We start from the raw sequence: 16,410 nt of genomic DNA, 5'->3' as shown, positions 1-16,410 counted from the left end.
TCATTATTGAACGAAGCGCATAGCGCTGAGTTCAATAATTATTTTCGAGATTTGCTCTATAAATCCCTTAGTGCACTGGGATTGTTTCAATAACGATATTGTCAGTACCGCCAGATAAAAAAGAAGATTCAAAACGCACATTTTGCAACGCGCATTTGGATAGGCGTAACTGTGTGGTCAGGTTTGTGTCAGATCTACTTTTGTGTGGGCTGTCTCAAGTGTGTCGTGCTTTCGTCACACGCAAACTCTTGTTTTAATTTCTGTTGGTAAATTCCAGTGTAGCGTTGATGATGATCTTTCATAGAGACCTCATTTAAACTCGGAGAAAGGACTGTGCTCTTAGTTAGTGGCGATTCGAAACCTTCATCGAGCTTCGACAGATTGACTGTGCAGAGTTTTGCCCCTTGCCAAGGTCGACGGAAAGCACATTTTCAAAATAAATGTGGCATGTTTCTCGTGTGGTATCTTCACTCATCGGGGAGTCTGGTACTAAATATAAACGGTAAGAATGCTCTGAACCCTACACGTATTATATCCCCATCGTTTTATCGTTCACATTTGCCCAACATGTTAATTTGCTGAGCGGGATTTATGTCGTCTGCTAGGCTATGGCAATGGAACCACTGCACTGAGTCTCATTTCAAAAACAAAAATTGCTCGTCACGTTGCACTGAGTCTGCACGCATGAGGCAGGTTGGTAATAAGTCTTATATATGGTAAGAACGTTCTAAACCCTACACGTTTTCGATTCCGATTGTTCTTGCCTTGAAATAATAATTCGGAAAACATTCATTTACTGAACAGATGCAGCCGTATTTCAGTGTAGTCTGCTACGTGCTGATCTAGCTGCTACGTTATCGGAATAACACTTGTGTTTTCTGTTAGCTGCTGGGAATTGTATACTAACTCATCATTTGGTAATGTGGATAATAAGCTACATGCCACTAACATGGCATAATTATGAGAGGAATCTTCGCAAGTCGAAACTGAAAAATTAGACACAGCGGGTTCTATTTTTAGATCAGTGGCAACTGTGGCACAGGCACATGCAATCAGTCAGAAAAAAACCCACTTCTGCTTTAATTGAGAAGCAGGAAATTTATGGTCATAATCATTGGTATTGTGGAGAATATAAGCTACATGTCATTAATTAATTCTGAGGATGAGAGTACACTCTCACTTAGGCAAAGGGCGGAAGAATACGCTCTGTGGAAACGTTAGTGCACTCCAAGAGTGCGCTAACAGTTTTAGCGGATCGCCATTAGCCAATCAACTGCTTCACATCAGTCATGTGACACCAGTACTTACTGACAATTATTATTATTATTATTATTATTATTATTATTTATAGATTGAACACAGTGGCACCAACAAACAACAACACGGAATTATTGTTTACATAACCCGTTCTATGTGTTGCGGAACAATAAGCTTAACACGAACTGATGAGGCAATAATAAAATAAAGATTACTTTACGAATGACGCATCACTATCCTATCTGCACAATATTTAAAAGGGATTTACTTAAAGGGATAATAACTGCGAATATGAATCAGTATTTTAGGCGGACTTTTCTCATGATCTGAAACACTTTCTTGTGTTTCTCATCAGCTGAAACCTGACTTAAATTTCTGAAGATCGCCTATCATCTAAAAGTGTCCACGCCTGCTGGTTAACCTTGTGACAGAAATTGAAACACGAAGAGGTAGACAGTTTTATGGAAGCTAAATCCAGTGTAAGCGATCATCATGTCAACCTGTCCACGCTTTAACTGACACGGTGTAAAAACATGATACCATAAATCAATCGCGTGGCTGCTTCGAGGGGGGCGATGCTTTACCACGTGCACCGGGAATGGGCTGTTTTTGGACGTAACGAGCATGGGAATGGGGAAATTCTTGTAGAGTGCACCGTGCACAGAGGTCCGGCGTGCACCGTGCATGGAGCTTTTTCGTAACGTGCACCGTGGATCACCGTGCATGGCACTTTTGGCCTCAACGTGCACGTGCACAGACCCCCCCCCCACCCCCCCCCCCCCTGGTGACCCTCTGCTTCCTGTGCACAGTGAGAGTTTGTGTAGTTGTCCTTGAATTAATTCCGCAAATGACACCGGTGTTTATCTGCTACATTGAATCAGCAAACATGACCCATTCTGCACACAATGCAGACTTGATTGTTTTTAGAACGAAGTTCAGGGGTGGATGTTGCAGTGAGTGCTGGGACGGGGCGGCGTGAGAGCATACAGGGAGAAGGAACAAGCGTCGGGACAAGCAAGAGAGGATGAAAACAATAAAAAAATAAAAATAAAAAAAATAAAAAAAGAATACATCATGCAGTTTCACCATGCGTACATTTAAAATAAAAGAAAAAAAGACTTGATTGTTTTTAAGTCTGTGTCCGAATAGATGGACATGTATTTTAAATTCCCCCCGCGGGTTAGGGGGAAGCCGGAATTTACCCGATGTTCCCCAGCATGTCGTAAGAGGCGACTAACGGATTCTGTTTCTCCTTTTACCCTTGTTAAGTGTTTCTTGTATAGAATATAGTCAATGTTTGTAAAGATTTTAGTCAAGCAGTATGTAAGAAATGTTAAGTCCTTTGTACTGGAAACTTGCATTCTCCCAGTAAGGTCATATATTGTACTACGTTGCAAGCCCCTGGAGCAATTTTTTGATTAGTGCTTTTGTAAACAAGAAACAATTAACAAGTGGCTCTATCCCATCTCCCCCCTATGCTTTCCCCGTCGCGATATAACTTTCGTGGTTGAAAACGACGTTAAACACCAAATAAAGAAAGAAAGAAAGTATTTTAAATGTCAGTGATGTATGTTATGTCTGTAACCGCCCGACACTGCATGGGAATTTTCCTGATTTTAAAAGGACAGTAACATTTTCAGTCTTGAGATGGATGCTCATCAAATCACCGATATATGTTGGGTCACGCCCACAGGAGCTTGTATCAGTCCAACCGCCAGTCGATCATTATTTACTCCTGCATGCTTATTATTTACTGCTGCATGCTTACCCTTACTACTACCAAAGAAACTACAATGGGATTGAATAGTAGTAGTAAGGAGACTCTGGGGAATAAGGAGTAAATAATGATCGACCGGCGATTGGATACAAGCTCCTGTGGTCACGCCTACCATTTTCATATATTCCTACATATTTGATTAGTTGCACTCTTCTTTCATAAACATTCATTTTTAAGCCTGTAAATGTTAATTTGAAGGCATACACATTAAATATCGAGGGAAGTAACTTCCCGACTGGATCCCTTTCTTTTCTAACAGAGGTCTGATTCAAATACAAGCAAGAATGCATCATTAATCTTGTGAAAGAAATGAAAACACCCAGAGATGACAGTTTTATTGACACTATAACGTCAGCAGACGTATGAAATCAAAGACTATACTGTTATCGTGACATCGACATGACATGAAGACACACTCATGTACTGCGTACTGACAATGTCTATCTCAAGAAAAATAGCAAAGGGGTCACTGGACTTGCCATTGCTTCCTCTTTTGCTTAAAATCCGTCATAACAAGGACATCTCCTCGTTGATGTATTATGTAAGAGGATGATGAAGAAGAGGAAGAAGAAGAAAAAGAAGCCAAATAAAAAGAACCACTACCACCATCACCACAACAACAACAACAACAACAACAACAACAACAACAACAAGTTTTAGTGTTGAGCAAGCAAACGTTACACTTCCACTTGCACTGACATTATCTCTCTTTACATTACTGCTCCCTCTCTCCCTCGCTGGTAAAGTTTTTATCGTTCCCTCTCTGTCCCTCCCTCTTCTCTCTCTTGCTTAACAAATTGCCTTATAAAGCGTTACTATATATGCGCATAAATCCGTGGGGACACGCAAGCACGCATGCACACACACAAACACACCCCCCAAAAAAAACAAACACACAGACACACAGACACACACACATACACACACACACAGAGAACAACAGCCTCCAAAGCTTCTCCAACCATAATTGTTGTTTTTAGTCCTCGTTGTTGACTGACTGACGTCTCCAACCGTGCATTTGTAAACACTGATGACGCGATTGAAAACAAAACAAAACTACTTGTGTGAAATTGTCGTGACGTTGGCGCATAAATCCGTGGGCACACGTATGCACGCACACACACACACGCACGCGCGCAACACTGATGACGCGATTGCAAAAAAACAACATGTGAAATTGTTGTGAAGTCTACATAATCCTGTGACGGGAAGTTTGCGGTGGTTCAAATGTTAAGGATGTATGCAGGTATGGGGTAGGATGAGTATGGAGGTGGAAAATATGAAAAACTGGGAGCGACTGGGAGGGAGAAGGGAGTAAGAAGTGTGTTGTGCAGTGCGCGTATTTATTAGAACGAGTGAGCTTGAGTGTGTGTTCATGCGCACACACACGCATGAATGTGTGTATGTGTTTGTATATGTGTGTATATGTGTGTGTATATGTGTGTGTTCGTGTGAGAGAGAGAGAGAGAGAGAGAGAGAGAGAGAGAGAGAGAGAGAGAGAGAGAGAGAGAGAGAGAGAGAGAGAGAGAGAGAGAGAGAGAGAGAGTGATATTTCTGTACACGCATTAACAATAACAGAAACCACTAACATCAAAGCTTTCGCTCTGCTCATACTGGACATGTGAGTGCCAAACCCAGCGTTGACTGTTAGTCGGTTCTTTACTCTTCACACATGACAGCAGAGACAATAAACTGTTTCACACCTAAGCCTACAACTCAAATATCACAAGTTGACACAAACGTAAGCGGTAAATTACCAAACAAACACAACCCTCAAGTTCACACAAACAGTTAGCACGTGACAAATTATACAGATCACACAATAGTGGAGCATGCTCAGTTGTTTACTTACACGTCTGAGAAGGTCTCCAGTGAAGAGTTAGGGGTAAACATATCCACTAGGTTGATGATCTGCAACAATCAGAACAGCAATTAGGACTGTTATTGAAGGAACGTAAGGAACAGTTATTGTAACATAATAATACAATTCATATTGACACCTGCCTCAATGCATTATTTTGCAACTCTTAATTCCTGGATCGTCATCATCGCCGTCGTCGTTGTCATCGTAATCAACATCGTCAACACAGTCATAGTCGCCATCGTCGTCATCATCATCGTCGTCATCACCGTCATCATCATCATCATCATCATCGTCGGCAGCATCATCGTCGTCATCATCACCATCATCATCATCAGCAGCATCATCGTCTTCATCAACGTCGTTGTCATCATCATCGTCGTCGCACGGTTTTTGTTCTTATTGCATTTACAGGTACTTTTGTTGCTACTACCGCCTCAGTCTTCCCCCCTGCGACAATGGGCTTGTAGCTAACGACCTAACACCATGGGTGATGGTGACACTTGCCCACGCATTTGATGTTCAAATGTAGCGAAAAGAACGATCACCAGCACGGCGTTATAGAGGGGGAAAAGTAAAAGATACAACTAAAACAAAATAACAAATACCCCGTCTGCTTACAATATTAGCACAAACGTCAACAATATTGGTTGTAAGCAGCGACATAAACGATAATGGGGATGCAAATAACCATTTGAGGAAACGGCAATCCAGTTATCTTGATAGTTAAAAAAAAAGAAAGATACAGAGCGATGGACTGACAGCCAGACGGACAGATACACAGACAGATGGACAGACAGCCAGACGGACAGATACACAGACAGATGGACAGACAGCCAGACGGACAGATACACAGACAGATGGACAGACAGCCAGACGGACAGATACACAGACAGATGGACAGACAGCCAGACGGACATACACAGACAGAAACAAAAAGCAGATATCAATGTAACATCCCAACAGGAAAATGGGCCAAGGGACGGACCCTTGAAACTTAGCATTCCGGAACTGCTAACAGGAACTCAGTAGGCTATTTCCGAAAGACTGTTGCACAGATCAAGGTCACTGTATGTAAGGGTCGGAAATTGTGCTTGGTACTGAGGCTCAAAGGTTAATAACAAGATTCTCGCTGAATCAAACCGGAATCAGCATCTTTCACAGCTGTCGCAATAACGCCCTACGTACGATGTGTCTGGGGGTAGGAGCGAGAGTGGGAAAGAGAAAGAAGACCATAACAATGCAGCAATGCAAATGACACACATAACACGACGAACCCCACAGTTAACATCCACGGTTGACGCATCTGCATGTGACAATGAAAATATGCGGTGAGAGTGCGCGCTTGCCAAACAATTACGTGTAACAAGGACAGAAAGGTAAATAGAGCCACATACAGACGTGGTTAATTTCCACTCTTCGGTTCAGCTTGTGTCTTTTGTTCACTGGGGAAAATTCAAAAACAAAACCCGTACCTATCTACACGCAGTGATTTGTATGCACAAAGAGTCAACCTGGGTCAAGCAAAACAAAAAACACAACACCAGAGAGAATGTCACAGTGTAAACAAGACCGAGCAAGTACGCACCCACTGTCCCCGATGAACAACCAAACAGACGGGCATACAGACAGACAAGCAGACAGGCAGATACACACACACACACCCATGCACACACGAACGCACATACACTAATCAGTAAACGAACGCACATACACACACACACACACACACACACACACACACACACACTGAGTCAAATTAACACTCGCACACATACACACGACATTTATCTCTCACATAGATCCCCACAAAAAGACAGTAAACACACACAGAACAATACACTCACAGAAGTTTACAAGAACGCGACAAAGCACGAAGACAAGACACACCAAGGCAAAACGTTAACACAAGATGCCGTCATCTGTCATTTTGAAGGTGCACTATGTTCCCGTTTCAGCAGGGCTTTTTGTGTCCGACCCATGTATCTCCCCCATTTATAACCTTTAACCCATTTTTTGAAGGCATCTGCCGTAGGCTTGCAGCCGCTTTGGCGTTCTTTTGGCAAAACAAATGGGGTCGCCTTCGCGCGGCGGGAGTGTTTCCACAGAGCTACCCCACCCCTTTACTTCTCTTCTTTTGTCTTATTTCTGCCTTACCAGTCCTTTCACCTATATTTCCTTCCAAGAAAACTCTCCCTACTATTCCCTGCAGTTTTCCAATTCTTTTCTTGTTGTCTTATTTCTACCTGACTGGATCCATCACCTTTATTTCACTTACCAAAAGTCTTCTTTTCCACATCCTTATTTCTCTGCACCCCGCATGTCGTAAGAGGCGACTAACGGATTCTGTTTCTCCTTTTACCCTTGTTGAGTGGTTCTTGTATAGAATATAGTCAATGTTTGTAAAGATTTTAGTCAAGCAGTATGTAAGAAATGTTTAGTCCTTTGTACTGGAAACTTGCATTCTCCCAGTAAGGTCATTTATTCCCCCCTCTGCTTCTTTACCTCTGTAAACTTGTAGGGGTAGTTATTTTTCGATAATGACCCAGCAACCAAACAAATAACGACCCAGCAACAGCCTGAATCCTCGATAGTGCAATGGGTTGAGAGGTTGTTCTGTTTCGGTACTACTTTTTGCGACTGAAAAGTTCCGAACGCTCTAATGTACGAAGTATACATCTCTGGAGCAAACAATACAAACATACCGCATTTAAATTAACAACTACAGGCCTGAACACATGAATCTCCATATAAAATCCATGAGTTCGGTTGTTTTCTGAATCTCATCTGCCGTGCCGTCAAGCCGTTCATCACAAGCAATTTCCCAAGGCAAGTAACTCATACTTTGTCTAGCGACAAGAGTAGTTCCCCTTCTTTTCACTCAGTTCCTTCGACAACAGACTGCAATCCGACGGTCAGTTTTCAACAATATTTCATTTAATAAACAGATCACACGCAACCAAATGCACACATCTCATCAATTTAAACAACATAAAGGGGTTTCATACACTATTTTCCCCAGAAAACTGAACTTCATACAGTTTTTAACGTTGGAACACGGGTGCAAAAGTTCGTCTGCTAGTCCCATTTGACGAAAAAACATTATTCTAAGCGATACCAAAACATATACAGAACACACAATATCTGCCTTTGCCGCCACAGCAGAATAACAGCATATCTGTGTACTTGATTTTAGCCCAAAATAGGAAAACTGACAAGAAGTGTTAACAGAATGGAATGATTTGCACGGAACTATACAACCGCGCATTAATCGATCGCCTGCGCAGGTTGACTGGTTGAGAGAATAGGATTCGATCAAACTTTCGCAAAAAAACTCCTCTTTTCTTTGAATAACTGAAGAAAGGAGGAATAAAGAGGTTACACACCTCGTCTCAGTGATTATAAAAAATAATGGTCTCAGTTCGCGGTCATGAAAAAGCTCGCTAAAGCTCGCATTTTTCATGATCCGCTAACTTCGACCATTATTTTTGATAATCACTGAGACTCGGCATGTAACCTCTACATATTGTACTACGTTGCAAGCCCCTGGAGCAATTATTTGATTAGTGCTTTTGTGAACAAGAAACACTTAACAAGTGGCTCTATCCCATCTCCCCCCTTTCCCCTATCCCATCTCCCCCCTTTCCCTCGTCGCGATATAACCTTCGTGGTTGAAAACGACGTTAAACACCAAATAAAGAAAGAAAAAAAAATCTAAAAAGAGGTAGTCGACAAAAAGGAGCACTCCGTCTACAAGCTGGAGCATTCATTATTTAATGTTTTAAAATGTATTTTAATTTTTTTTATTTATAAGAAAGATATGAGCAATTATTACCAATTCAGTGCCCCATATGGCTTTTTGACCAATCAGGACGGATTCTAGGTGACCCTCTAAATGTTATAACGTCGTTCAGGCAGGGACCCTTTTTGTTTATCAAGCTAAAAATTAACAAGACAAAGTAAAAACTTAAATCAACAATATCAGCGTGATTTTTTCTGAAGAATGACACTTCAAATGCTGTAAGATAATACTCTCTTTATCTAAAAAATACCGAAAAGCGAGTTTTGTCGGTGGGTGCTTTACGGAACAGCAAGGCACCGCCCATCATCTGAGTGTGCACAATGCCGACCCGCTCACTTGAAATCTAAATGATCTAAGTTCGGAAAAATCAAGTGAAATTGCTCACTTGCTTTATGTCAAATGTATCTTTACGTCATTTCCCATCCGTCTGGAATCGGTTCTAAATATGTCGCTCTCCGTTCAACAAGAAAATGCGAAGCAACCGAAACGCATGTTCAACATGGTTTTTAACTTGTGAGATTGTTGTGTGTCAAACGCATTTGACCTGTGAATATTCATCACGTCAGGTGTGTTACTCTGATTGGCTGACCCAGGTCACGAGAATTCTTTGACTGACAGGCATAATCAGGTAGGAGCGCTCAAGTTCCCATTGCGGCTGTTCTGTCTAATTCGCGGGGTCGCTTCGAAATTTCTTTTGTTCGAATTACGGTAATAAAACCGTTATTTCTAATATGCTGACTGTTAGCAAATGATAACAGACATGTCTCACAAACGATATCAGCATTCGCCTAAAAGGCTCATGCTTGATATCTTTTTTCTCGACATGTCTGTTATCATTTGCTAACAGGCAGCATATTAGAAATAACTCATAAGAAAGTGTTGCCGTGTCATGTCATCAAAATAATCCCACTCTGAACAGATACGTAGAAGCTAGGCTGCTGAGTTTTGGAATGTCTCCAACTCTCAAGTGGAAGGATGCTCGTCTCTATAGTTCCGTTTATCTTAAAATCCTTGGGGAATTAGCTAGCCCCGTACGCACGCACGCACGCACGCACACACGCACGCACGCACGCACGCACGCACGCACGCACGCACACACACACACACACACATACGCGCTCGAACGCACGCACACACATACGCGCGCGCACGCACGCACGCACGCACGCACGCACGCACGCACGCACTCACGCTCATACACACATACACACACACACACCGAGAGACGACCCCAAAATACACCCCAACACACAGACGCAGACACCCCCACACACAGACACGCCCCCCCCCCCCCCCCACAAAAAAAAACCACACCATCACAATTACGCTGACAACACTAACATTTTCATGGTCGAAGTGACGCAGCATGCGGATCTCCCGATAGCAGCGTTTGGCAAAGATTTCATTTTGAAAGGGTCTGGCCAGCTTTTTCAGAGCCGTCCGCGCCTTGGTATGTGAGTTTTCCGCAGAACTGTTCAAACAAAAGAAGAAAGTAAATTAGTTAAAACGATATAATGTACACAACGAATGAGGAAGACGCTTTTTTGTCTTGAGAACCCAGGGGATTATCTGAGACGGACGACTCCCATACGACAGCCATACATATAGACAATGGAAGACACGCGGACAGACAGACAGACGGACAGACAGACAGAAAGACACACGCACACACGTGCGCGCAGTTACGGCATCCTTTTCGTACTTTCAAAAACAAACAACACGATGTACTCAGGGAAACATAAGCTTGTGAAATTGCACAAACACCCAACCATCACGAACAGGGCCCATTGACAGATACCCCAAGATGCTAACGGTGACGTCATTAGGGGCTGTATACGTCAGGATCGTGATTAAGTAAGCGCTGCAAGTAAAGAAGATATTTCCTTCCTCCTTTGCTTTGGTTTATATTGTAGGGGTGTGTTTCTTTCAAAACAGGAAAGCCAAAGCACGTCGGATGCTTTTCTGAAAAAACGCTGCGATTGACGGTTTTGTATAACAGACGTCAGCACTGGAAGACAGACAGACCGACCGACAGACAGACAGGCAGACATGCAGACAGAAACGGAACAGACCAATAGACAGAAACGGAACAGACCAACAGACAGAAACGGATTAGACTGTCACTGAGACAGACAGACAGACATGCAGACAGAAACGGAACAGACCAATAGACAGAAACGGAACAGACCAACAGACAGAAACGGATTAGACTGTCACTGAGACAGACAGACAGAAAGACAGACAGACAGAAAGACAGACAGACAGAAACGGAACAGACCGACAGCCAGAAACAGAGTTCACTGTCACTGACTCTCTCCCTCTCACACACACAATCACGCATACGCATACAAGCACACACACACAGACACACACACGGACACACACACACACACACACACATACACACACATACATACGCATACCAGGGTTGGACCTAAGTTGGGTGAGGGGGGGTTTCCAAATTGTGGTAGGGGTACATTAGTTGAGGGTGCGAAGCACCCGAACCTCCTAGGGGGGTCGGGGGCATGCCACCCCCAGAAATGTTTTGAAATTTATTTTTTTTTGTTTACCCTTGGAGGAGGTACATGGTCAGGCCAGGGGGGGGTCAGGCCCCTGGATCCGGCCCCGCATACACACACAAGCACACACACACACACACACACACTAAGTCTATATCTCACTTTCCCTTTCACCCCCGTCCCTCCCCCCCTTCCCACAATCCCCTGCTACTTCTGTAGTACTTCTCTCCATATTTCACACACCTTCACTCTCCCTTCGCCCACTAAAGACCACATCACTGACAAGACAGATTGCTTTGAACACGTTGACGTCACGAGACGACTTGCGCCATGACGGAAAGGCGTCATGACGGAAAGGACTGCGAGGTGACAGTGACGATGCAGAACTCTAGACAATACACATACAGTGGAACCCTTCTTATTAGACCTCCAAATGTTTTTAGAAAATCGGGGCATCAAACAGGAGGGAGTATTAAAATGGAGGTACATTTACAAAGGTTTTGAACAGAAAACCTGGTCTTTAAAGGGAGGGGAGGAGAGGGGAGGGGGGGGGGGTCTTAAATCAAGGGTCTATAAGGAGGGGACGGAGATAGCACTTTGCAATACAGTAATGCCTTTATGCCGAGGCTGTACCGTTGTGTCAACCTACCTCACATCATCCTCATCTCATTAATCATCCAAAATAAATTGTCCTTGCTCTTCTGGCCCTTCATGCCCAGAGCTCTCATGGTGACCTTGGTCTCAGTGTTCCTGTTCCTTCCTTCACTGAATAGTAGTTCTGCTGTCAGTTTTCAACGTGTGACGTTCTGGGGGGTCGACGGAGGGACGTGGTGGCGGTCTGCTCTCTGGAGGGGACGCTCACTCAGTCTGGCTCCGCGACTTAAAAGTCAATGTCGTTTGTAGGGGGCATAGTAGGTAGTGGGCTGCGTCCGTTAGCTCGGGACAGACCCACTACTGAACACCGTCGAAGTGACTCAGCAGAAGTGCAGTGTCATCTTCCGAGGGTAGCCTACCGCAGCGACCAGACATCCCCCCCCCCCCCCCCCCCAGGAGCGTCTGTAAAATCGACAAGTCTGGCAGCGGAATGAAATTCAGAGGTGGTTGGAGCAGCGAGTGCAGGGACGGGGCGGTGTGAGAGCACAACGGGACAAAGGAACAAGTGTAAAGACGGAAAAAACAAAACCAAAAAAAAACCACCTACCTGACACTATACTACAACCCACATAAAACGTGCTTCCACAGGCCCATGAAAGAGGACTTAGGGTTGGAACAAACGGCAGTGTTAAAAGCTGTCAGACGCCCAATTTTGCCCTCCCCAACCTTCTTTTGTGTGCTTGTGGTTGTTACATTGTTGGGCATTGCTTTTACTCCTGTGCGTATCTGAATAAAGGTAGGCGTAGGGTACCTTCCATTTGTTCTTGTATCTTTCTTTCTTTTTTCTATTATCCAGTGTGTACTGTTTTAACGACAGTTGTGTGTGTGTATACATGTGTGTGTGTGCGTGTATGTATGTGTTTGCGTGTGTGTGTGTGTATGTTTGTGTGTGTGTGCGTGTGTGTGCGTGTGCGTATGTGTGTGTTTGTGTGTGCGTGTGTGTATGTGTGTGTGTGAGTGTGTGTGCGCGTGTGTATATGAGTGTGTGTGCATGTGAGTGTGTGAGCGTGTGTGTGTGGGTGTGTGTGCGCGTGTGTGAGCGTGTGTGTGTGAGTGTGTGTGTGCGCGCGTGTGAGCGTGTGTACGTGTGTGTGTGTGTGAGTGTGTGTGAGCGTGTGTGTGTGAGTGTGTGAGTGTGTGTGAGCGTGTGTGTGTGTGTTTTACAAGGGTCACAGGTAAGTAGGCAAGCGCCCTACGCGGTCAGTGAAGGCCAACACCAACACTCCTTACATTCGCTCCACCTGTGTCGAGGGCATGAGGCGAAAGGAGATGTTTTTATCTTATCTCGCCTTTGTCTAATCATCACTCCTGGGAGTAGATCTATTGAGGTAGGGAAACTTGGCAACATCTACACAACCTGTGCTATTCTTGGTGGCCTATTTTGGTTATCGATTTATCAGATAGACCCTGATCTGCTTTTAAATCTGCGAAACTGGGGAAACAGACTCAACAGACACTCTGATTGATAGAGTGATAAACATTGAGGCTGACAGTAAGAAACACAGACACTGAGACAGAGAGAGACAGAGAGACAGAGAGACAGGCAGACAGATAAACATGCAGACACAAACACATCCACACACAAGAACAACCCCAAAACAAAACAAACAATCCAAAGGGGGTAATTAAGTTAAATAAAAGTGTTTGTCAAAAAAAAAAGACCAATGAAATATTAATGTAAAAGTGTACTCATTCTTCTCGCAATAACTCGATATTTTTCAATCGAGGTTCCGGAATAAAGAGAGGCGTGTGTATTTTTTTGTTCTGTTATCTTTTTCCTCATCTAATCTAGTGTGTAATGTTTTAAACAACAGTTCCCTAGTAAAAGACATGATTTTGTCACCTGCAAAGACAACAGTCCGGCTGAGAAAGACAAACAGACAGACAGACAGACAGACAAATCTCTGTACAAACAACATCACGCACACTTTATTACTTTATCGTTTCACTCAACAGACTTGGCCCCCCGGGGAGAAGCTCGGTGTGCGCACAATGAAGGATGACAGTCAGTTTAGAATCTAATAAGTTTAATTTTTTTTCTTCAGCTGCCTTGCCCACACCAAGTTTTAAACAGCGCTACCATGGTAACAGAAATGATTGTGTGACCTGCAAGGGCAACCGTCTGACCTGCTTGTAATCGGAGCCAGTGACCGCTCAAGGGCAACAGTCTGACCTGCTTGTAATCGGAGCCAGTGACCGCTCAAGGGCAGGACATACCTTTCTACCTCATGACTGACATGCTCATCGCACGATGACCAATCTTGGAATGGTGCTACCCGATCTATTCACCTTTCTCTCAGACGATGAATATATCAGCAATAGAAAGACAAGATCGTACGCACGTGTGCACACAGCCTGAAAGACGGACACATAGTCACACACACGCAGGTACGCACGCACGCACACACACGCACGCACGCACGCATACACACAGACACACGCTCGCAAGCACGCACTGGCACGCAGGCATACAAACGCACACACACACACACACACACACACACACACACACACACACAAACACACACACACACACACAAAGTCTGACTTCTACACACACACAAAATCTGACTTCTAGTTTGCAACTTTCGCTCTGAAAATGATTTATCACTTCATCGGCAGACCCTGGAGTGTTTTGTCAAGACGGATTTTAGTTCATAACTCATCGAAACTGCTCTTAGTTGACATAACCATGCCTTATCTAATGTTTCACAATCAAAATGCAAAATTCAAGATTTGACGCAAGAAAAAACACTCGACAGAAAGAGCACTCTGTATGTGTGTGTGTGCGTGTGTGCGTGCGTCATGTGTGTGCGTGTGTGTGTGTGTGTGTGTGCGTGCGTGCGTTCGGGTGTGTGTGTGTAAGTGTGCGTTCGTTCGTGCGTTGTGCGTGCGTGCGTGCGTTGTGTTGTGCGTGCGGTTGTGCGTGCCTCTGCGTGCTCCTACGTGCGTGCGTACGTCAGTGCACGTGTGCACTCGCGCTCCTATGCGAACGCGCTTGCGTGTTTGTATCAGTGAACGCGTGTTCTTTCCAATTAGGCCACAAAAAAAATAGGTCTGTTTACGGTAACATATGCCAAAAAAATAGGGTCGGTAGGTCGGGATTTTTTTTCTTTTTTTTTCCCCAAAAAACATATTTTTACGTTATTTGGGTTTGTTTTGTTTTTTCCCCAAATGCCAAAAAAAAGTCTAGGGTTGCGCGAAAAAATAGGGTCGGTCGGGTTACCGTAAACAGACTTTTTTGGGGGGGCCTTAGCTTGTGGCAGCAGTTACATCAGCTTTACAAGTGTTAAACGTGGATGTAGGCTACAGCAGTATCATCAGTCTTCTTACGTCCTTGGGGATGAGGGGGGGGGGGGGGGGGGGGGGGGGTACAATGTCTGTAAGTGTGAGAGTTGCGCTACACTCTACTGACAACTTGTTCTTGTTCTTTTTCACACCAGCAATTTATCTTTCACCGTGTAAACTACGCCTTAAAACTCTTTTTTTATATACAAATTGTGCACAAAATGTGTGCACAAAACCCCAGCTTAGTGACCCACTTCCTGTTAGAGTGCATCTTTGCCTATATCACTGGAGCTTGTAAGTAAAGCGCCGGTCGATGTACTCCTTTATCCTTCTTGTACTATTACTACTTGTATTCACAAGTCTACACTAGTGTATACTAACAATACTAGTACAGGAAGGATAAAGGAGTAGATCGACCAGCGCTTTGATACCAGTTCCTGTGCTAAAATGCATGAACTTTGCTCAGCAAACTACGCTTTAAACACACCTAACTTCCATAAACATTTTTGCATGATACGCGTGCACGGAAACTCTGGGGGCCTACTTGTTCGTAGGGGCATCTTTAGATCATAAAAACGTACACAATTCTTGATGGAAAGCACATGGTCTCCTTTACCAGAGCGGCTCACCCAAATTATACTCCACGACCGCTCGTAGCACGATTATAAGCAGACATTTCCGTCGATTTCAAACTCAAGAGCTACTTGGAAGCTGTTTGTGAATGTTCAAATGCATAAAATGGTTCTGTCAGGACTGTAGTGCTCGATGTGCACAATTATTAAATATGAGAAAACAGGGCTCCCCACGGACGCCCCTCGTAGTGCCGGCGTCCCGGGACCCCCACTTTCAATTTGTAGAGGGTCCATGGACCCCCACTGCAGAGTTTTAGAGGGTCCATGGACCCCCACTGCAGAGTTTTAGAGGGTCCATGAACCCCCACTGCAGAGTTTTAGAGGGTCCATGGACCCCCACTGCAGAGTTTTAGAGGGTCCATGGACCCCCACTGCAGAGTTTTAGAGGGTCCATGGACCCCCACTGCAGAGTTTTAGAGGGTCCATGAACCCCCACTGCAGAGTTTTAGAGGGTCCATGGACCCCCACTGCAGAGTTTTGGAGGGTCCATGGACCCCCACTACAGAGTTTTAGAGGGTCCATGGACCCCCACTGCAGAGTTTTAGAGGGTCCATGGACCCCCACTGCAGAGTTTTAGAGGGTCCATGAACCCCCACTGCAGAGTTTTAGAGGGTCCATGG

The 16,410-nt window shown here is 44.3% G+C and overlaps 1 protein-coding gene and 1 long non-coding RNA gene across 2 annotated transcripts in view; both read right to left on the bottom strand.

Moving 5' to 3' along the window:
* LOC138964297 (uncharacterized) overlaps positions 1-16,410 on the bottom strand; it is a 300,694-nt gene that overhangs the window by 47,166 nt on the left and 237,118 nt on the right. The window lies entirely within an intron of this gene.
* Positions 1-16,410, bottom strand: part of LOC138964293 (mitogen-activated protein kinase 14-like) — a 49,465-nt gene that overhangs the window by 21,216 nt on the left and 11,839 nt on the right. The window contains exons 2-3 of the mRNA XM_070336210.1: positions 10,039-10,168; positions 4,887-4,945 (exon numbers count right to left, since the gene is read on the bottom strand). Coding sequence (XP_070192311.1) covers positions 4,887-4,945; positions 10,039-10,168 — 189 coding nt within the window. The remainder of the gene's footprint in view (positions 1-4,886; positions 4,946-10,038; positions 10,169-16,410) is intronic.

The sequence above is a fragment of the Littorina saxatilis genome, linkage group LG4 (assembly GCF_037325665.1).
Source record: "Littorina saxatilis isolate snail1 linkage group LG4, US_GU_Lsax_2.0, whole genome shotgun sequence".
Classification (NCBI taxonomy): Eukaryota; Metazoa; Mollusca; class Gastropoda; order Littorinimorpha; family Littorinidae; genus Littorina; species Littorina saxatilis.
This window is presented reverse-complemented; position numbering and strand designations above follow the sequence as displayed.